Source organism: Cetorhinus maximus, chromosome 7 (assembly GCF_964194155.1).
Source record: "Cetorhinus maximus chromosome 7, sCetMax3.hap1.1, whole genome shotgun sequence".
NCBI classification, from domain to species: domain Eukaryota; kingdom Metazoa; phylum Chordata; class Chondrichthyes; order Lamniformes; family Cetorhinidae; genus Cetorhinus; species Cetorhinus maximus.
The window spans coordinates 86025107-86048543 of record NC_135885.1 but is presented as its reverse complement, the minus strand read 5'-3'; the positions used below and the strand labels follow the sequence as shown (position 1 = coordinate 86048543).

At 41.9% G+C, this 23437-nt stretch overlaps 1 protein-coding gene across 1 annotated transcript in view; it reads right to left on the bottom strand.

Annotated features, from left to right (window-relative positions):
• arhgap42a (Rho GTPase activating protein 42a) overlaps positions 1-23437 on the bottom strand; it is a 480518-nt gene that overhangs the window by 155436 nt on the left and 301645 nt on the right. The window contains exons 5-7 of the mRNA XM_078545811.1: positions 19879-19980; positions 11873-11983; positions 1458-1562 (exon numbers count right to left, since the gene is read on the bottom strand). Of these exons, the coding sequence (XP_078401937.1) occupies positions 1458-1562; positions 11873-11983; positions 19879-19980 (318 nt within the window). The remainder of the gene's footprint in view (positions 1-1457; positions 1563-11872; positions 11984-19878; positions 19981-23437) is intronic.

Genomic DNA, 23437 nt, shown 5'->3' with positions numbered 1-23437 from the left:
TTGCACCTCCTTTTCAATTCCATCTGTCCCTGCCCATTCTACTAACCTATCAATGTCCTGCTGCAGTTGATTAGTGTCATCCTCAGTTTTTTCCTCTAAGATTGGTATCGTAAGCAAATTTTGAAATTTTACCCTGTATTCCAAGATTCAAGTATCAGGGATTTTATGGCAGTAACTATTTTTCCAGATGGTGTAGTACAGGACCAAAAAAATCATTATCACAGTAATGACCCTAATATACGTATGTCTTTGATTTAATTACTATTAGCTGTACCTCATTTGCTGATCTGCAAGGAAAATTCACTTATAATGTAGTTTTTTTAAAAAGTGGATCAAAAAGAATGTGGCTGTAGGTTTAAGGACATGTACAGATTCGGATGATCAAAACAGTGAGAAAACATGGCCATGTTCTGCTGGGACCACAAAAGCATCAACTGTGCAAAATGTGGTCTCGAGATACAAAGAAACAAATCAAATTTTTACATAAAAATTCTGAGCACACCATAGGCTTTATAGTTCTAAGATATTCAAAGCACTGATACTGACTCCAGGGCTATTTGTAAATGTATTCAGGTGTTTTTCTTTGAAATAATAGTTTATTAATCTAAACATATCATATTTATATAAATCACTTATACCCAATGTAAAATTCAGAAAACTGTACAACTTTTTTTTAACACCTATTGTGAATTATTGAATACCGTGCTTATATACCTTGTATCCATTTTATAAAATGCTCCTCCAGGAAGCAACAAACAAAAAAAGAGCCTTTCAATTATAAATTGCCCATGTTAGGATGATGCAGTTTGAACCTGGATCTTCTAGGCCCAAACCTGCTGGAGGTCATCATCGAAGGTCATCTGCAGCATCCTCCACAAAAAGTCCATCAGCAAAGCTGCAGCCACTGGGGTAGTACTTTGTAGGAGCATGAAAACCAGCAAAAGTACACAGAAGACTGCTTCATTTGAAATATTCATTAGGGTTAAGGAAATCAGGCAAAAATTGTTCCGCAAACTAGGCATGTCTTATTTTGACTAAATGATTGCAGAGCAAATCATGACTTTGGCTCAAACTTGTTTCTCCATCACAACCTTACTTAGCTATTTCTATTTCATTAATAGCACTACACTCAGTACTCAAGTAAACTTTCCGCTCTCGTTCCTTCTAAGTTCCAAATACCTCATCATAAGCATTCTTCTTCCTCTTAACATCCTTACTATGTGAAAACTGAGGCACTGCATATTTCCTTAATCTTTTCATCGTTCCCCAGGAGCTTAAATATTGCAGAATTCCTTTCTTTCCAAGTTATTCTTTCCTATTGAAATCTTCAGGCTTTAAAAACAAGCTTGGCATCACTAATTCCTATTTCCTAACTTTGTCTCCTTTTAAATCATGGTATTATCCTGCACTACTGATCTAAACCTTTCACAGTGGTTTCGTAATAGAAAAGATCTTACATTTTGCAGGTTGTACTGTAGCTGCTGTTTGTAAGGTGCAAATTCCTGTGCAAGCTCATAACCTTCATGGTAGAATGTGAATAATCCTTGAAGAAATGCTAACAGCTGTGGGAAAATAGGCAGATTTTCACAGAACAATTAATAAGAAGACAGTGCAATCTGTCAACAAATTGTAAAGCACAAGATCTACCCCATTGTACTCCCCCACTTCTAGGGGAATTTATATTTGAAATGGTGTTTACTTATCCATTGGATCAAAGAGAATTACAAATACTATTATGAGGATTAATAGATAATTGTTTTCACATTTTCATAAGACATTAAACAGAGTATACAATTTGTCAGTGAGAATCCATTATTTTGAGTACTATCCCAAAAACCTGCTTAAACAAAACTTCCATATGTTATAGATAAGATTAAATATTACCAAATTTTAAGATGTGAGGTGTTACACAAAAATCAAATACAATGAAGCTGATGGAATTTATAATGCAGCATATTATATAATCCATGCTATTCAAATCAAGCCATTCAATAATGAACAAAAATATTAATTTAGGATGATTGTGTCACTTGCAAAGTTCATTGGGTCCACTTTGAAAGAACAAGCTTTCATTTAGCACCTTTCATGATCTTTGGATATCCTAAAAACCTTAGCAGCCAATAAAGTATTTTTAAAGTGTGGTCACTGATGTAAAGTAGGAAAAACCAACTTACACACAGCAAGGACCCACAAACAACAATGAATAAACGACCAGTTTTGGTAGTGTTGATTTAGGAATAGGTGTTGGCAAGGACTCTGAACTCCCTAAATCTTCTCTATTCTAAACATTCACACCCTCCTTGTAAAGTTGTTAACTCTCTACAAATTCCCTCTTTTAAGCTTGAGCCAATATCTTCTGGTTATAAGAATGACGGCAGTGTCAAATATTTTTTCTATTCCCTTAAAGAGCTTAACATCTCTCTGGATCTTCATTTCACTGAAGTAAACAACCCTTGTCTCTTTGATCCTTTGTCATAGTTCAGTTATCTTAAGCTAGTTATCAGTTTGGTTGCCCTTTTTTTTCTGCACTGCTGCTAATGTTCAAACTTTATTATTATAGTGTAACGACCAGAATCTCACACAGATGTGATCATAGGTGTGTCTTGCACAGATCCATTCCTACTCCTGTGATTTGTACTCTGATACTCTACATCTCAAGATTCATTTAGCTTTCCTCAGGACTGTCGCAAACTGTGCTGTTAAGGTTCAGTGAGCTAAATGTCCTTATCCTTGTGTGTTGCGCCCTTTGGTCTAGAGACATTTATTTTATAATCCCCAGTTTATTTCCTTGACAAAATCTCGTTACTTTCCATTTGACTACCTTAAATTTCATTTGGCACTCTTCAGCCCACTTCTCAATTTAAGCAAATCTCATAGTAATTGGTTTGCCTGTTCATAATCGTTTGAAATCTACTCCCACTAATGCTTGATGCCATTTGCAAGTTTAGACAGTTCTGTTTCTGTCCTCAACTATAAATCATTTATAGATATTGTAAATCACAAAAATATCAGCAGTGATTCTTGTGACTCGCACCTGAGACTCCTTCAATTTAGATCCAGCGCCATTCACAGGATACTTTTGCATTCAGTGGGCAGAATAGTCCAAGACTAAATGTGGTAGCGGGTGGGAGGAACATTGTTTTACCCGCTGGCCGCAATGGTGGCTTCTCACACCGTATCGTCCCAATCCTGCTGCATTAATTATGCATTCCCAGGAAACATGCCGTTTCGATCACTGCCTCCTCATGCCAGGTACCATATTTAAAGCGCACACCTCTCAGTGCTTCCAGCCCAGGACTGCTGCACAGAAGACATGGCCCAAAAAGGCAAGAAAACTGCAGCCCCCAAGTTTAATGATGCGCCCCTTGAGCGCCTTCTGGACGCTGTGGAGCTTGCCGTGATGTCCTTGACCCCCGCTGCAGGATGGGCGGCAACATCACCAATCCAGCTTGGAAAGTGGTGGTCAGTGCCAATGCCCTACAAAAGAGAACTGCCACCCAGTCTGAAAAAGGATGAATGGTCTCCATTCTGCCAGGGTACGTCACTCTTCTCATCACTCTCAACTCACAAACCCATCACACATCCACAGGAACCTCACTCACTGCCAGTTCATGGGGCATCACCATTCACGCTCTCATACACACCTTCATTGTCCTCATCCCGTCCATGGGAGAACTCACAACCCACACATGCTAGGCATACTTATCATCTGGCCTGGCCTGGGAGGCATCCTGCTTATACTCTCTACATCTCTATTCATGCAGACAACAAGAGGGAGAGATCACAGACTGGTGGAGGAATTCCTGAAATCAAGGTCCTCACGTACTTTGAAAACAGTCATCCAGCTGGCCGGCAAAATCTGGACCGTTCCTGTGCTGACGGCGAGGTCGGCGATGCTCTACCAAGTGAGGATCCAGCAGTGCAATATCCATCAGACAACCATGCTGAGAGTTATGTATCCTGTTTCACGGGCCACTGCCATGCACTAATTCTCTCTCTTTGCTTTTGCAGGAACACCTGGGAAACAGGGCCTCCAATCAAACCTGATGGAACCGCTGGTGTTGCAGGGTTCCATGATTTTCTCTGTGTGCTCTCAGCACCTTTAAAGTGGGGCTGGCTCCCATCTCATCAGCATCTGTGACCAGTGACACTGTGCTCCTGAAGGGGTCAGGTGCTGAAGGCGGACAAAGGATCACGTGCTTTTAAAGTTTCATGGCTGTGTCTCCATGATATGACCCTGATCACAGAGCACAAACGAGCTGCCCTCGGCCAGGCAGGAGTCAGACATTCTCAGAGGCTATGTGAAGATCTGTAGAGTGTCCTCACTGCATGTCGTTATCATCCTCCTGGAATCGAGCAACTATTAGGGCCTCCGCTGCATCTCCATAACAGGAGCCTTATCACAGAGGGTATGTGCGCTGCCATTAGCTAGACTGGAGTCAAGTGTTCACAGATGCAATTTGAGGATCTATGGTGTCTCCTCACTGCATGTTGTCATCATCCTCCACAAATATAGTAGCTATGAGGGCCTCCCGAGCGTGCCTGTCTCGTCTGGCTACTGTGAGGCCCTCATCGTGTTCATCGTCACTTTTTGAGGGCCTTCTCAACCCTCATCCCTGCCAACGTCCTCATCGAGGAGCCCTGCAGCTCATCTATCTCCTCCTCAGCTAGCTCCTCTCCCCGTTGGGGCATCAGGTTGTAAAAGGCGCAGCAGGTGACAACAATGCATAACACCCTCTGTGGGCTATATTGCAGGGCTCCAAAAGACCAGTCCAGGTACTGGAACCTAATTTTCAGCATCCCGATGGTTTGTTCCAGCAAGTTGCAATTCGCAGCATGGGCCTTGTTATACCTTTTCTCTGCTGCAGTCTGAGGCCACTGCACGGATGTCATCAGCCACGTCCTCTGCGGATAGCCCTTGTCCTGAGAAGCCATCCCTGCAGTCTCTGAGGATCCTCGAAGGCGTCAGGGATCTGGGACCGACTGTGAATGTGGGAGGCGTGGACACCCCATGGAAATCGGGCGAAGACCTGCAGGATGCATTTGTGGTAGTCGCACATTCAGCGAATGGAAGCCCTTGGGTTTGACATAGTTGACCGCTTATTGCGTTGGAGATCTGTGCGTCACATGAGTGCAGTCAATGGCACCCTGCGCCTGTGGGAAACCTGAGATCTGGGCAAATCCAATCGCTCCTGCATCCTGGCTTTCCTGGTCTTGGCTGAAATGCACAAAGTTGTGTGCCCTCGCGAAGATGGTGTCCTTGATCTCGTGGATGCATTTTGTGTGGGGGCTTGTGATATCCCACAGAGGTCACCTGATAGGAGCCACTGGCATAGGAATTGAGGGCCATAGTCACTTTTACAGCCACAGACATTGGATGCCTCCATGTCCCTCTGGCGCCAAATCCTGCAGCAGCTGGCAGATGTGACTGGCTAGTCCTCTAGACATGTGTAGTCTTTGGCAACACTGGTTCTCAGTCATCTGCAGGAATGAAAAGGTGGTGTCTATAGACCCTAGGTCTAGTTTGGCACCGACAAGTGACAGCGTGCTATGGCTCTTCAGCAGCATGTGCAGGAGCCCCAGCCACCCCTTCTTTCTGAGGGTGCTGCTCCTCCCTCTGCCCAGCCAGGCACCTCTGAAGAAGAGTCATACGGACTCGAAATGTTAACTCCGTTTTTTTCTCTACAGATGCTATTAGACCTGCTGAGTTTTTCCAGCATTTTCTGTTTTTGTTTCAGATTTCCAGCATCTGCAGTAATTTGCTTTTGCCTCTGTCCCTATCTTCTCCGTCATCTCCACTCTCTATACGCCACGAGGCATACAGCTAGTTCACCAGGCTCCAAGATCCAGATGTACTCCTCCTGCAGGATGAAAGAGAGTGACTTGTGCGTTAGCTTGGGTGTTCTAAGAACCTCTCTTGGTTAAGTCTGGAGGCCCCGTAATGCTTCCCAGAGAGTGCCACCACTTTTGATGGTCAGAGATTAGTGCGCTGCATGGCTGCCTGAAACCCCACCCTCCTCTGCCCCACTCCACCTGATCAATTGGCGGCAGCTTTGCCCACTGGACTGCATGCTGTGCTCTCAGCTCATTTTCAGGCATTCTCCTAACCCACACTGCAAGGCCGAACTGTTAGCTTGAACCCTGGGGGAGACTGGTCCAAACCGAAATGATGACTTTGCAAGGGGCTGTGAGCGCCTCCACCAGTAACTGCTCCAAATCCAGCTTTAACAAGGAGATTGTACAACATGCCCAGTCATCCAAATGTTCTGCAGTCCACTAAAATATTAGTTTGCATTCAGTGCCCGAGGGATGAAAAGCTCCGGAGCAGTTACTGGTACTTTCATGCCTCTGCATTGCGGTGGGTGAGTGGGCAGATAAGATAGAGGCCCGGCTCCACGCATGTCAATGTGGCTGCATCTGAACAGCCTCAGATGCAGAGTAATGGTCACTTTATACAAGGTTTCCTTAATGCTTCTCTCCCTCTCCACTCTGCATGTGCTTGTGCACTACCTTCAACCGCTGGGCAGCCCTTGCCCTTCTCCCCCACCAAGTCGCCTCAATCCCTGGGGGCCCTTGCCCCCACCTGTCCCCCAAGTCACCTCAACTGCAGGGCAGCCCTTGCCACCCGCCCCCCCTCCCGCCCTCCCACCCCACAACATGCCTCAATGTTGAAGTCCAGCACGCGTCCCTTGCAATCGCGCAACGTGCACTCATCTCAAAGTTCCCCTCAAAGTGCAGCCGATCAAGTGCACACCTTATATATGCAGTTGCGAAACACGTCGGCATGATGGGCGGATGATCCAGCGTGGGGGGCTGATTCCTGTGGCTGGCCTTATAACAATATGCAGATGTATTATAATGAGGTTCCCGCCATCGGACATTGGGAAATGCGGCCCGCCATTGACTGGCAGAGCTGATGACTGCAACCTGTTTTCATGACGTCGTGAAACTGATTTTTGGCCTTCTCGCTATATTGTCCGGCCAGGGCACCAGATATGCCCTATGCCAGCGGGCACTGAATACTCCACGCAGTATGTAGTCCATTTCAGTTTTTTGACATTTCTAGTCAACTTGGGCAAAAGGAAAGACATAACTAGCTTGGATTTATGTATGGTAACACCTCATCATAACCTCAGGATCTCACAAAGCACTTTACTTCCAATATATTACTTTTGATGTGCAATCACAGCAAGCACCCACAAACTGTAAATGAAAAGATTAATCATTTAATTGAGGTAATAAATTCTTAATGATGATCATTGAGGGTGGAATACTGCCCTTTTTTAATTCTACTATGGGTTATTTTGCATTCACATGATTAGACAAAAATTACCTTATTTAAATGGCTTATCTGAAAGTTCACACAAGTGGTATTTTCCACTAACATGGTGCTGCAGTCAAGCCAAAAAGAAGTTCTGCCTACCACACAAATGTGGAGTATAAATTTCAGTGCCAGTACAGGTCCAAGTACTGAAAACTTAAATCCCATTAACTGGTGGATGGTATCAAACAGCACACAATAGGCAGAGTACTGACCGGACTCAACCAGCCTGTGCTTGCAAAGCTCATAACAGAATCTTCCAGTCCCACCAGTAGTAGAAATCATGGCGGGCGGGGGAACTTAATTTGGTGGGAGGCCAAAAATTTGTTTCCCAATATCAGGATGAAATGTTGGAATTTTGTTCTAGGGACTTTGTTTGCTGGGAAACTCGACCTTTAATGTTTGGAAGCCTATTTGCATATATCTCGTGCATGCTCATTAATAGGCCATCTTGCCGGAATTAAGTTCATCCTCCACATTAAGTTCCCCACCAGTGAGAATTTAGAACATTCAGTTTTACGACTGTATATATGTGTCGTTCACCTGGCAAGCTTCACTTCTCCCACAACTTTTGAGGTCAGTAGACATTGCCTTCACCTTCTTAGGGATCACTTGGAACCTCACTCATTTTGGGTGCCAGCAGCAAAATTCTGCCAAGGCTGGCCACAGGAAGCAGGACCAGTGGGGAAGGGAGGAAGGGTGTCGCGAGGGCAGGACACGGGAGGAAGGGCCAACGGGGATGAGGGGAAAGGTGGAGCAGAGGATGGGCACAGGAGGCAGGACCAGCAGGGAAGGGTGGAGCGGAGGCTAGCCATGGAAGGCAAGACCGGCGGGCAAGGTTGGAGCCCAGACAGAATGGGGGAGAGGTGGAGAGGACCAGAAAGAAAGATGGAGCGAGGACAGGACAGGGAGGCAGGACCAGCAGGGTAGGGTGGGAGGCTGTCCTGGGATGGAAGACAGTCTGTCCAGGGCATGTTTAGAAGACTGTGCTACAAAGGAAGCCAGACTGTCTGTCTGACTGTTTGTAACCAGGAAATGGGCCCGTTCTTTCAGGAGTGATCAAATCCTGACAGCGACTTCCACCCGGGAGACGGCGCCTGGCATTTCAATGCAGTTGGCTGCTGGAATTGTTCAAAGGGCAGCTGCATCACAATAGAATGTGGTGTAGAGGAGTGCACCACCAGTTCACTGAGAGGGAGAAGTACATTCTGCAGGTAAATCCCTCACCCTAGCACTGAGGTGCAACCAAGTTAGTCCACTTCAAGCCTGCATTCCCCCAGAAAGAACAATGTATTCTGTTTTTTGATTAATTTCCCTTCTTCCTTTGTGTTAGCGCAAGCAGGAGCGAATCAGGCAATGGTTTCTATTATAGAATGTAGCTCACACAATGCAGGTTTTTTGCTAAAGTGGCCCTTGCTTGAAAAATAATGATCAGTGGCCTAGAGCAACAAAGAGAGGATGTCTTGCCTGAGGGAAACGTGGAGGAGCAAGATGTCTCCTCTGACAAGGAGGACTTTGAAGGGGATAGAGCTGATGAGGGTCAGGATGTCGCTGATCCACAAGCAGCGGCCAAAGCAGGGGTACGATGCGGCAGACACACCCATGACAATCTGATAACTACCAGATTCCAGGCAGAGTAAGCTGCTGCTACATTTGTGAAACTTCTTTGTTTTCCATCATTGGCTGGAAAACCCCAGCACTTTTTTTTCTTACAGACATTATTTTTCTCCAATATTCCTTGATTTCTAAGAGCTGAATTAAAAACCACTACTCACCGTCTGCTTTGCAGTTGGTTTGATCCTTTGCATGCGTCAACCTATGTCAAAATGCAGAACCCTGGCACTAAATGGCCATATTTGAACCTACACAGCACTCCCTTCTCCTGCGACCTCTGGCACCTGTAAGTAGAATAGTGATTTCACCCATGCCTTCATGAAGGCTGTGGGCATGTCAGCTTGGAATCTATTTCAAGTCAAATGTTGCCTGGGACGGACTCATGTCACCCAAACACCTGCTCCCAAAGTGGGGACAACCAGGCAGAGAGCTCTTTCAGGCAGATCCAGCTAGGTGGGTCCACAGGGAGGAGCTGCATTTGTCCCCTCAAAATTGACCCTCAAAGAATATTGATGAGGGATGATTGTGTTTCTGCACCCCCCCTCCACCACCCCAATCGCTACTCACACATCATAAACCCCTATGCAATGAAAAAGGAGGCATTGCTGGACCGAGTTCTAAGGAATGAGGTGAGCCAGGTGCATCAGGTATCAGTAGGGGAACATTTAGGGGACACTGGTCATTGTAATATAAGGTTTAGGTTGGCTATGGAAAAGGACATGGAGTAATCCAGATTAAGAATAATTAACTGGAGGGAAAGCCAACTTCAATGGGGTAAGAATGGATCAGGCACAGATAAATTGGAATCAAAAATTAGCAAGCAAAACTGTAACTGAACAATGGGATGCCTTTAAAGAAGAGATTGTTCAAGTATAGTGAAGGCATAATCCCTTGAAGGGGAAGGGAAGACAAATAAATCCAGAGCTCCCTGGATGACAAAAGCAATAACGATAAGATGATGAAGAAAAAGTGACAGCTTATGGCCGATGTCCGGATAATACAATTGAGAACCAGCCTGAAAATAGAGGGTAATTGAAAAAGTAAATAAGGGAAGCAAAGAGAGAGTATGAGAAGAGACTGACAGCTGACATAAAAGGGATGCAAAAGGCATTGATAGGCATATAAATATCAAAGGGTGATAAGAGGAAGAGTAGGTCCAAATAGGGACCAAAAAGGGGATTTACGCATTGCTGAGATATCAAATGAATACCTTGTATCTGTCTTTACCAAGGAAGAAGATGCTGCCCAGGTCATGGTGAAAGAAGAAGTAGTTTAGACATTTGAAGGGGTTCAAACTGAAAAGGAGGTCATATTGGATAGGCTGTCTTTACCTAAAGTTGTTGAGGCATTGGATCAGATGCATCCAAGGATACTGAAGGAAATGAGAGTGGAAATTGTGAAGGCACTGGCCATAATTTTCCAATCTTCCTTAGACTCGGGAGGGGAGAAAGGCCACGTGGAAATGTGATGTTGTGGAGATAACAGAGACCTGGCTCAAAGAAGGGCAGGGCTGGGTATGAAATATTCCTGGATACAAGGTGTTCAGGCAAGATAGGAAAGGGAAGAATTGCAAATCTTACACTCGTTAAAAAAATGGTTGTAAAGATAAGCCCAGCAACTACAGGGCAGTCAGTGGTTAGTGGTGCAGAAGCTTTAGGAACAATAATTCAGGACAAAATTAATAGTCACTTAGGCAAATGCGGCTCAACTAAGGAAATCCATCATGGATTTGTTAAGAGCAAATCATGTTTAACTAACTTGCTTGAATTTTTTTGATGAGGACAATGCTGGTGATGTGGTATACATTGGCTTCTAAAACACATTTGATAAGGTGCTGCATAACAGACTTGTGAGCAAAAGTTAGAGCTCATGAAATAAAATGGACAGTGGCAACTTGGATATGAAATTGGCTGAGTGACAGGAAACAAAGAGTGGTGAACTGGAGGATGGTTTACTGTGGAGTTCCCCAGGGAGCAGTGTAGGACCCCTGCTCTTCCTCATATATATTAATGACCTTGATATACAGGGTGCAATTTCAATATTTGTGCATGATACAAAGTTTAGAAATATTGTGAACCATGAGGAGGACAGTGTAGAACTTTAAAGCACATACTCAGGTTGGTGGAATGGGTGGACAGGTGGCAGATGAAATCTAATTCAGAGAAGTTTGAAGTGATTCATTTTGATACAAAGAACGTGGAGAGACAATATAAAATAAAGTATACAATTCTAAAGGGGATGCAGGAGCAGAGAGAACTGGGTGTATATATGCATAAATCGTTGAAGGTGGCAGGGCAGGTTCAGAGAATGGTTAATAAAGTATACGGTATCCTGGGCCTTATCAATAGGGGTGCAGATTACAAAGGCAAGGAAGTTATGTTAATCCTCTATACAACACTTGTTCAGCCTCAACTGGAGTATTGTGTCCAGTTCTGGTCACTGCACTTAGGGAGGATGTGAAGGCATTAGAGAAGATGCAGAAAAGACTCATGAGATTGAAGTTCCTCACACCTGGAACCAGTTACGTAAAACGATTGGAGAAGTTGGGATTCTTATTTTTGGAGAAGAGAGGGTTGAGACTAGATTTGAGAGAGGTATTCAAATCATGAGGGGCCTAGGCAGGGCAGATGGTGAGAAACTGTTCCCAGTGGTGAAAAGATTGAGAACTAGAGGGCACAGATTTAAATTAACTGAAAAAACAATAGCGACATGAGCAAAAACTTATTCATGCAGCGAGTAGTTAGGGTTAGGAATACGCTGCCCGAGCGTGTGATGGAGGCAAGGTCAATTGAGGTTTTCAAAAGGGAATTGGATCATTATCTAAAAAGGAAACAGTTGCAGAACTATGGTAAATTGCTCCTTCAGAGGGCAACTACAGACAGAACAGGCCAAGTGGCTGCTCCTGCGCTGTAACCATTTTGTGATTCTATGACTTACAGGTTCAACAAACTCAAATTTCTTCTTTTCCTGAACTTCTTGAACTTTGAACACATACTCCAATGAAGCTTCATAAAAATTCTGCCGTTCCTTGTCAATTTGTGTGTCAGCCTGTAAATAGAAAGAATTTGCATTTTGTTCAGAATACCAATTCACTTTAATCAAAACCTCAAAAGTTTAAAGTTCATTAGATTGATTGGTGCAATGTAAATGGTTAAAAATAGATCTTGGAGTATTCTCCAATATACCCAAATATAATTCCAGATTGACTCTTGCAATTCTTATGTCATTCAGCATTATTTTAACCTTTTTCCTGCTTTTTTAAATCATGTATTCACAGGTGTTTATATAACGGCAGAAACAAGTTGCCTTAGGTTACTATACCCATTAACTATTTCTGTACAATAGCAGGCAGCAGATCTGACTTGGTTTTTTGCATGTTCTCCTTGTTATGTTCAGCACAATAAGGGGCCTGACTTACCTTCCAGTTATTACCATGGGTTTACACCTAAATTGTTTGCCTACGTTTTCTTTCTTCAGAGGCAGATAAACCGGTTGCATATTTTCACTGTTTTTTTGAAATTACCATAATATGGGAATTAAGTAAATGTTGTGTAAATTTGCACATTTCACACTAAAACCAATAAACCAAAAAAAAGCATCAATTTTGGATTCCGGTGTCACTTATTTTAGCAATGTTTTACTTGGTGTTAGATAGATTCTTGAGGTGGTTTTTGCCCAAATGCTGAACAGGATTTTGAAGGTAGGCAATGATATTCTAGAGTTAGGCTGCCCAATATCAGTGTTTACAGATTTGGGGCCAAATTTTCATGAAGGAGATGGAAAGTTCTCAACTCTGCAAAACTGTCTCCATTAAGGAGGCCCCCGCCCGCCATATTTTCTTTCTGGGGAGGCAGGGACGGATTAGAGTCAGGCCCGCCACCTCCAGAGGCAGGCCTGAGGCAGCAACAGAGGTGGGCAGATAGCAAGATCAGCAGGCTAAAATGCCCATCTCCATTTACTGGGACACCATCCAGTTGTAATCATGACTGTTGGGCCCTCCACGGCTGTTGGGCCACATATCCCTCCAAGCCTCCTCATACCTATGCCCTCTCATAACCTCACACTCCCTCATACCCCAAAGCTCCCTCAGTGCCCCCATTGCTCCTCAGATCTCCCAACCCCTCCATATCTTCCATGTCCCTATTGCTGCTTCCATGCGTCCCTTGCACCCTCCATCCTCACTCTCCCAGTATCCATTACGTATAGAACCAATGAGCCATTGGCAAGTCTTTGAAATGAGCTTGAAATTGACAAAATAAGCAGAGGCTTTGAAAACTGCTTAGTATACAACCTTGTAAAAGTCAATCAGCCACAGCTATTCATGGCATCAATACAAGAAGCTTTTATCCATTTCAGATCTCTTAATTTGGTGTAAATAAACACAGCGGGGCTGACAAAAGAGCAAAGGAAAGCATCAGAGTTCAGAGGCTGCGAGGCTGACAAAAGAGCAAAAGACAGCGCGAGACTTCGGAGATACAGCGGGGCTGACAGAAGTGCGTAAGAGCATGAGACTTCGGAGACAGACCAAGGCTAGCTGCAGCCAGTCTGTGGATTCAGAGTCCATGTTCAAAAGCAAATATTGAGATGTGATATCAAGGAAAACAGTAGATAATTGGCTATTGAGTGTTTCCTAGAGAATTTCAATCAGGGTAAGTAAAACATAAGTTGATATAATAATAATATAAGCACAAACAAGACTAGACACATTAATTAAAACATAAAATGAAATAAAATAAATAATTAACTAAAACACAATAAAGTTGGCCAGATAATGTGTTGCGGATGGGGTACGTGGGAGCTCACAGGTGCCTGTGTAATCCATGGCAACCACACCTGCATTAAGTGTTTGCAGCTTGAGGAATTTTAGCTCAGAGCCATTGAGTTGGAGGCCGACACTGCGATGCATCAGGGTAATGGAAGGGAGGGGTGGAAAGTTGCCTGTATACTTTGTTCCAGAAGGCAGTCACAACCCTTAGGCTAGGGCCATTTGATTTGATCCATGGTCAGGGACAGGAGGGTATGACTATGAGTGTGGCAGGTATGAAGACCCAGAAGACAGAAGTGAAGAAGCCTCAGCCCTTGCAATTGTCCAACAGATTCGAGGTTCTTGCAGCTTGTATGGAAGAATGCGGGGCCTGAAGGATGGATGAGCATACTTACCGTGGCACTGTGGTACAGGAAACCATTCAAGCAGGTGAAGTAAATAAGAATGTAGTGGTAATAGGGGACAGTGTGGTCAGGGGGATTGACACAGTTTTCTGTAATCGAAAACGAGAGCCCAGATGGCTGTGATGCCTGCCCGGTGCTAGGGTTTGGGACATCTGCTCTGGGCTGGAGAGGAACTTGCAGTGGATGGGGAGGATCCAGTTGTCTTGGTGCTAACACCATAGATAGAACCAGGAAAGAGGTTCTGCTGAGGGAGTATGAGCAGCTAGGGGCTAAATCATAAAGCAGAACTTCAAAGGTAATAATCTTTGGATTATTACCTGAACCACAAGTAAATTGGCATAGGGTAAATAAGGTTAGGGAATTGAATGTGTGGCTCAAAGATTGGTGTGGGAGAATGGATTTTGATTCATGGGACACCAGTAATGAGGAAAGTGGGGGCTGTAGTCTTGGGACAGTCTTCACCTGAACAGTACTGGGACTAGTGTTCTTGCGACTTGTATAACTAGGGCGGTAGAGAGGGCTTTGAACTAAATAGTGGGGGTGAGGGATCATGTGAGGAAAGATGTATTAAATTAAAAGAGAAGGGCATGGCAAGAGAACAAGGTAGAAATAAGGGTAATGACAATCAGAATGTGGCAGGAAGGGACAGAGTGTACAAACATATGAGTGCTGCAGCAGATAAGGCCAGAGCTTTTTTTTTAATTCATTCATGGAATGTGGGCGTCACTGGCTAAGCCAGTAATTATGACCTATCTCTGGTTGCCCTTGAGAAGGTGGTGGTGGGCTGCCTTCTTGAACTGCTGCAGTTTGTAAAAATATTTAACAGGCAGAACTAAAGGCTCTGTATCTGAATTCTCATATCATTTCTACAGAATAGATGAATTGTCAGCTCAAATAGGAATAAATATGTATGATCTGATAGCCATTACAGAGATGCTGCAAGGTGGCCAATGCTGAGACCCAAATATTCAAGGGTACTTGACATTTTGGAAGGACAGGAAGCTAGGAAAAGGTGGTGGGCTGCTCTGTTAATTAAGGATGGCATTAGTACAATAGATGAAGGATGACCTTAGTTCTAAAGGTCAAGATGCAGAGTCAGTTTGGGTGGAGATAAGAAATAGCAGAGGGAAGAAGTCATTTGTGAGAGTTGATAGGCCTTCTAAAAGTAGCAATGCTGTAGGATTGGGGTATACAGGAAGAAATGATGGGGCCTTCTAAGTAAGAGGTTGCAATTAGCATGAGCGATTTTAACCTATATGTAGATTGGACAATTCACATCGGCAAAGGTAGCCTGGAAGATTAATTCAATCCGATGAATTCTGAGTTCAGAAGATTAATCATATTGGACTCAAAACATTAACTCTATTTCTCTCTCCACAGATGCTACCAAAACCTGCTGAGTTTTTCTAGCACTTTGTTTTTATTTTAGATCTCCAGTATCCACAGTATTTTGCTTTTATTTTAGCCTGTAAGATTATTTCATAGTGTTTTTGGGACAATTTGTTAGAGCAGGCTATTCTAGACCTGGTAGTGTGCAATGAGGCAGGATTAATTAATGACCTCATCATAAAGGAGCCTCTGGGTAGCAGTGATCATAACATGATTGAATTTCACATTCAGTTTGAGGGAGAGAGAGTGGGTCTAAGACTAGTATTTTTAAACTTAAATAAAGGCAATTACAAGGATATGAAATCAGGGCTGGCTAAAGTGAACTAGAAAAAAAGTTGAGGGTTAAGTCAATAGAAATGTAGTGGCAGGCATTCAAGAGGATATTTCACAATGTTCAGCAAATATACATTCCAGTGAGAAAGAAAGACTCTATGAGGAGGATGTGCCATCCATGGATAACTAAGGAAGTTAAAGATAGTGTCAAATAGTATCAAGTTGAAAGAGAAAGCATAGAACTATGCGAAGATTAGTGGTAGGTCAGAAGATTGGACAAAATTTAAAAACCAGCAAAGACTGATTATAAAAGTAAGGAGGGAGAAATTATAGTATGAGAGAAAGCTAGCTAGAAATATTAAAACAGGCAGTAGAGCTTATACAACAATTTAAAAAGGAAAATAGTAACTGAAGTAAGTGTGGGCCCTCCAGAGTGAGAGTCCAGGGAATTAATAATGGGAAATAGGGAAATGGCAGAAGCATTGTCTGTCTTCACTGTAGAAGACACAGATAACATCCCAGAAATACTTGTAAATCAGGAGGTGAAAGGGATGGGGAAACTTAAAACAATTACAATCACCAGGGAAATGGTACTAAGAAAACTATTAGAACTAAAAGCTGACTAGTCACCAGGACCTGATGGACTTCAACCTAGGGTCCTAAAATAAGTGGCTGCAGAGATAGTAGATGCATTGGCTTTAATTTTCCAAAATTCCCTAGATCCTGGAAAGGTCCCATCAGATTGGAAAAAATGTGACTCCTTTAGTCAAGAAAGGAAAAACAGAAAGCAGGCAACTACAGGCCAGTTAGTCAGAGTGAAAGTGCTTGAATATGTTATTAAGGAAGTTATAGCAGGGCACATAGAAAATCTTAATGCAATTAGGAAGAGCCATCAGGGTTTTGTAGAAGAGAAATCATGTTTGACTAATTGTCATGAAACTAACATTTTTTCATAATGTTATTATGGTTTATTGTAAAGTAGGTTTATGGGTATGAATGTGTATGATTCTGTCTGTGTGATTTAATTGAATTAAAGTCAGATAGACTGCAAGCTTGAAATTATCAAAATAAATTAGGGGTAAAAGGCATTTGAAATGCTAATGAGTAAACATGGATGAGGGCTTAGCATATAATGGGTGATGGGAAGGAAATTTGCATTTTTAGATATTTGAAAGGGTTGTTTGGGTTTCAAAGGGATGATAGGATATTTACAACTAACAAGATAAGCAGGGCCAAGCCATATGTTTATTTTCCCAAAGGCACTGACCATATTAGCAACATAAAAGATTTTTACATTATGGGAAAAGTAAATTCCCAAATACATAGAGAACAATGGAATTTACAGATTAAAGAGAGAGAATGGAATGCTACGTTACGTGGCCATGTAAGATCCAACAGGACCATGTAAAATAGCCTTAAGGATGCCTCTAGTCACTTTTGCAGAAGTCTGCAGTGTCCAGTAATCAAAGATAGAGGAAAACCTTTGGAATTCCACTGTCGAGTGGATGCTGTGATAAACTTGCCGGCTTGCTATTTAGATGTAAAATCTATCTTGGACTGTTGCTTTAAAGGGGGTGTGTCAGGTTAATTAGGAATTTTGGGATTTGTTATAGTATTAGGTAACTGTAATCTTATATATGTGCTTGAAATTTTTTTAAATAAATGTTTTAATTTAGTTTTTAAAATCTCTAAAGGTGTTACTGGGCTTATTATTTCTGAATTCAGTGCACAAATCTTCTCATAATAAATAAAAATTGCAAAACTGTTGTGATAGCATAGCCAAGTTTCCCTTGTGGATTTTGTCCACCTGGCACACGTTGCATGCCATGTCATATCATAATTTATTAGAGTTCTTTGAAGAAGCAACAAGTAATGCAGATAAAGAAGAATCTGTAGATGTGGTGCACTTGGATTTCCAAAAGGTGTTTGATAAGGTGACACATCAAAGGTTACCACATAAAATAAGAGTTCATGGTATAGGGAAAAACGTCATGGATAGAGAATTGTTTAGCTAACACGAAGCAAAGAGTCATTTTCGAGTTGACAAGATGTAACCAATGGAGTTCCACGGGGATCAATGTTGGGTCTTCAAGGATTTACAATCTATATAACTGATGTGGATGAAAGGACCGAATATATGGTTGCTAAATTTGCTGATGACACGTAGATAAGTAGCAAACTAAATTGTGAGGGTGGGGTTTTCCAGCCCTGCTCGCCGCTGGATCATCTGGTCCGCTGGGAATCAATGGACTTTTGGCAGGGCCACCGCATCTCCTGCAGTGGGTCCTGTCACAATAGGGCTGGAAAATCCCAGCCCAAGAGTCTACAAAGGGATTTAGACAGGTTAAGTGAGTGGGAAAAAAATTGGCAGATGGAGTACAATGTGGGAAAATGTGAACCTGTCCACTTTGGCAGGAAGAATAGAAAGCAGTATATTATTTATATGAAAAGAGATTGCAGGGCTCTAGCGTACAGGGATCTGGGTGTCCTGGTACATGAATCACCAAAAGTTAGTACGCAAATATAGCAAGTGATTCAGAAGGCAAATTGAATGTTGGTGTTTATTGCAAAGGGAATGAAATATAAAAGTAGGGAAGTTTTGTTATAACTGTATAGGGCATTGGTGAGACCACGGCCAGGATTTTCTGGTCCTGTCTGCCACGGAACCGGAAATTCCTGCCCAAAGTCAATGGGCCTTTGGTTGGTCTGTCAAATTTTCCGTCCTGCCCATGACAATTCCCACCTTGGGCAGGACTGGAAAATCCTGGCCCACATCTGGAGTGCTGTGTACAGTTTTGGACTCCTTACTTGAGAAAGGATATAATAGCATTAGAAGCAGTGCAGAGAAGGTTCACAGGACTGGTTCCTGGGATGAAGGGGTTACTTTGTGAAGAAAGGTTTGCCAGGCTGGGCCTTTATCCACCAGAGATTTTAAGAATGAGAGATGATCTTATTAAAACATATAAGATCCTGAGGGGAGCTAACAAGTGGATGCTGAGAGGATGTTTCCCCTTTTGAGAGAGAGAGACTAGAACCAGGAGAGACAGTTTAAAAATAAGGGGTCTCTCATTTAAGGCCAGGATGAGGAGAAATTTTCTCTCTTCCAAAGAGAACAGTAGAGGCAAGGTCAGTTAGATTCTTGATTGACAAGGGAGTCAAAGGGTATAAGTGATAGGCAGGAGAGTTCACACCACAATCAGATCAGCCATGGTCTTATCAAATGGTGGAGCAGGCTCGAGAAACTGAATGGCCTATTCCTTCTCCTAATTTATATGCATGTATGTGCTTATATAAAGAAAAAATAACTATTACAAGGTATTAGAGATATCAATCAAACAAAGTTCTTGCACTCTGAAAGTTGCCTAAACATAGCCTGCTGAGCTGAGTGTTAGTCATTTTTGGAGTTCAGCCAAGCATTCAAAATGATGCCATCTGGCAACTATTTCAACAGAAGCAGACATCTGTTTTTCCAGAAATCTTACCCTCACAAGAAGTCAAGAGGTGAGCGGGAAAAACTGGCAAAACAAAACTCATACACTGTGAAGAAGTCTTCCACGACAGCACTGACATCACAAATATTTTTCATTTCTTCTATTCCTCGTCCTAAAATCTTGGTCCAAAAAGATTTTATCGATCTGATGGGAAGCTCTTTTCAACTCTGCAACAAAGAAATGGAAGGGCTCCCTTCCAATCTCTTGGCATGGGCTGACTACCTCTGAGCAATACCAATAGAGAATTCCAGTACGATGCTCTCTCCTTAACCCTTTGACTTGAGCATAGGTTATAGGTTCATGGCCCAGAACCAGTAAAGAATCCAACTGTCTTCTTAAATAATAGAAACAAAAAAAGCAAGATTTTAAATAATTTGAAACCCAACCACTTACACAGCATTAAAATTGGGCCCATTAAAGTCCAAAGGCTATTTTCTCCAGGGCAGATAAGATTTGCTTGACTAAAATTTGTGCCAAATTGTATAAATGGGGTGTGTGAAAATGGGTATTCCTTGCAGATCTGGAATGATTATTCCTGACAATTAACTAATTAAGGGAATTTAAAATATATTTGCATTTCAGGCTGTAATAAATAATCCTATACGACAAGAACTTTCTTACCTCTTGTAAATGTGCTTCTTTTTTCCTTGATGACAGATTCAAATGCTTCTCCAATATAGAATAGTATTTTTCACTTTCTTTATCAAATTTTTTCTTCCCATCCTAAAAAAAAAAATATATACTCTTTGGAAACAATTGACTAGAAACATTTCAGTGTTTTATTCCCTTTGTTTGTTTGACAATGGCAATATTGGGCTGTGGGCAGAATTGATTCTAATTTCTTTACAAGAAGAAGTGATTAATAAAAACAAATCAATAAGAATGGAAACAATATTAAACCAATTAATTTGAAGCTACCATGAATCATCTATTAATCTTGTACTGAACTGAATATTACTAGTTAATTGAAGGATACTAATTTCCTTGACTTTGTAATCTCCTAAATCATTGCTTACCAATACATGCGTTGAAAAAAAAAAATCAATTTTGATCAATTCAGCATAAACATTGTTTCTTAAATCAATCATCTTTTTATGTGGGTGACAAGTATGGAAATAAAAAGTTAGTATAAGTAAGGATTTCCCCTTCAGGAGAATATTTTAATGTATTATATCCAAATGCATTTTCCCTTCAATATAACTAAGGATTCTATTCAATGTAGAACAACATTTAACAGAATTTGTCTGATCAAAAATAATTCAAGATTGCTCTATAATGGGTTCATGGTGAGTTTTTGAAAAAGAAAATTAAGGCCGATACAAAAAAATAAATTACATTTCCTTTTAAGGCTGAAATTAATTTTAATGCTTCTGTCATACTAAATCTGCCAGTGACTGAAACAAATTGAACCAGAAAAAAATACATAATTTTCTTATGTCTCAAATAATTTTCTGAAAGAGCAAGTGGATAAATCCATTTAAAAAACAGTATTTTGGGTTTTTATAAATAGTTGAATGGAGTATGAATAAACAAGTAATCAGAATTTATGCAAGATGTTTGTTACATGCATTACAATTTCAAATGTTCTATTAAAGAAGGGACATTAAAACCTAGGGGGTAAACAAAATGATCTCATCAGGGTGATGCCAGAGATAGGAAACTATGAGGAGAGACATGCGGAGCTGGGACTATTTTTACTAGAGCAGAGAAATATAAATGGAAGTTTTTAAATGAACAATAGACACTAAGACTGAGGAGGCAGGTTAAGATCAATTTCTTTCCACAGATGGTTGTTGGAACAGGCTTTGCCACAGGAAGTGGTTGAGGGAGTACATCTGTACCTTTTAAGGAAAGGCTGGATAAATATTCTAAGCAGAGGAAGATACTGTACTATGAAGGCAGATCAGGCACTGGGATTAGTTCTAGAATGCTCGAGCAAAGAATTGGCACAAACATGACAGGCTGAATGGTTTCTTGTACTGTCAACTCCTATAAACTGATTCTCTTCTCTTTTGCATGATTGAAATTATATTGCTAGCGTGTAATAAAAGCATTTTGACTTCCAGTAAAATTCAAAACCTCACTTCATGAATTGTAATGTAATTGCATGGATAAAAGAGTGTTTTGAGTTTCTGAAAAAACTGGAATGGGCACTATACACAGCCAATAGTCTGACTATATGTGCATCATCTAGGAACTAAGAAGGTAAGCTCAAGCCAGTACATAGCTTTAAATCATGACGTACATTGTACTATGTAAGTTTTCATGTTGACTGCAATTGTTGTGAGTGAAAAATGTAGTATCACATGATTAGATTATGTAGCCTACAATTACACAACTTTAAAATAGATAACCGTAGTTTAGATGATATTCACCATTAATACAGATACTTACAGGATCTTCTTTCCCAGTTTAATAAGATGCAACATTCCCTTTCACATTAGAAACTGTCTTTAGGAAAAAGATGTGCTCTCTCACATCCCTACACACTTTACACACTAACTTGGGGGAAGGATAGCATAGTGGTAGTGTTACTGAACAAGTAATCCAGAGGCCCAAACTAACGCACTAGAGACATGAGTTCAAATCCCACCATAACAGCTAGGGGAATTTAAATTCAATTAATAAATCTAGAATAACATACTAGACTCATTAATAATGATCATGAAACTTCTGGATTGTCGCAAAAATCCATTCTCTTTCATGGGAGGAAATCTGCCATCCTTATCAACTGATTTCAGATCTATAAACAATGTGGTTGACTTTTAACTGCCCTCTGAAATGGTCCAGCAAGCCATTCAGTTGTATCAAATTACTACAGCAAAAAAACACTGTGGGTGTCCCTACACCGCATGGATTGCAGCCGTTCAAGAAGACGGCTCACCGCCACCTTCTCGGGGCAATTCGGGATCACAATAAATACTGGTCTTGTCAGTGATGCTCACACCCCAAGGACAAATAAAAAATAACTTTAATTCCCCGTCTTCATTCTATCTCTCTTCCAGTAGGCTGTTAGGCTATACATTGAGAGTTTTAACAATGACTACACTTCATAAAGTACTTCATTGGCTGTAAAGTGCTTTAGGGCATCCAGTGATTGTGAAAGCATTATGTAAATGTAAGTATTTCCTTTTCCTCAAGGTGATGGTATCCCCATAGCTAATTTTCCTTCTCACATTCCACTTCATCCTCATTCCACAACTCTAGGCAGTGCAGTGAAATATGATAACTAAAAGATATAAATACGCTACACAGACCTTGAATTATTTATTCAGAGATCCCTGGAAGAGCAACCAAGATGATCTCTCCCAGCAGATGCTTGAATAAACCTTTGTTTACTAGAAACTCACAAACTCGAGTAGTCTCATCTTTTTACCACAACACCAGCGACGTCCATATCCCATAAACAAATAAAAATTTAGAAGCAGCACCTCTCACCCCAATGGCACCATGACCCTACCCTTATGATTTTTCCTTTCAGATGCCCAAGAAGTGCAACTTGGCCAGGGAATGGAGGAATGCCAACAAAAGACTGATGAAGGAGAAACCCTGTCACTTGATTTCATATTCACATAGTAGAGACTGAGAGACCAGGCACAAGTGCAATGCAGTCAGGGCAGGGGACAAGGATAACAAGGTGCCAGTTTGCCAGATGATGGGGTCGCAAATGAGTTCTACTCTAAAGGACTCATTAGTATTTTGATGGTAGAGGCTACAAAGGAAAACTTATGGATGATCAACACTAAAAGGGATGCCTGCTAGAAAGACTGTGTTCAACAGAGGACTCTGGTCCCCGTTTGGTTCAATGCTTTGCGTAGGCCTTGGAGCCCATTTTATCCAGCATGGAAGTCAGTGTTTTCACAAGTGTGTTCTTCATAATGCAGTGTCTTGATGTCTCAGCTTCCACTGCAGCATAAGCAGCTTCCACCAAAAGCCTGAGTGCTGTAGTGGAGTTCACTCAGACTGAAGCTTTACAAGGTCAGGGTGTTACAGGAGTCCAGCAATTAGTCCTCCCACTACGATTGCTGAGGCACTGCCCAGGGAGTGGCCATATAGCTGGGGCCTACTGCCTTTTCTTAGGATGACAACATGGGTCCTCCCACTCCAACCACTCCACCCATGTCCTTGCTGTTGTCTGTCAGACAGTCAACCAGGTCTGCTGCTGCCAATGCCAAAATGG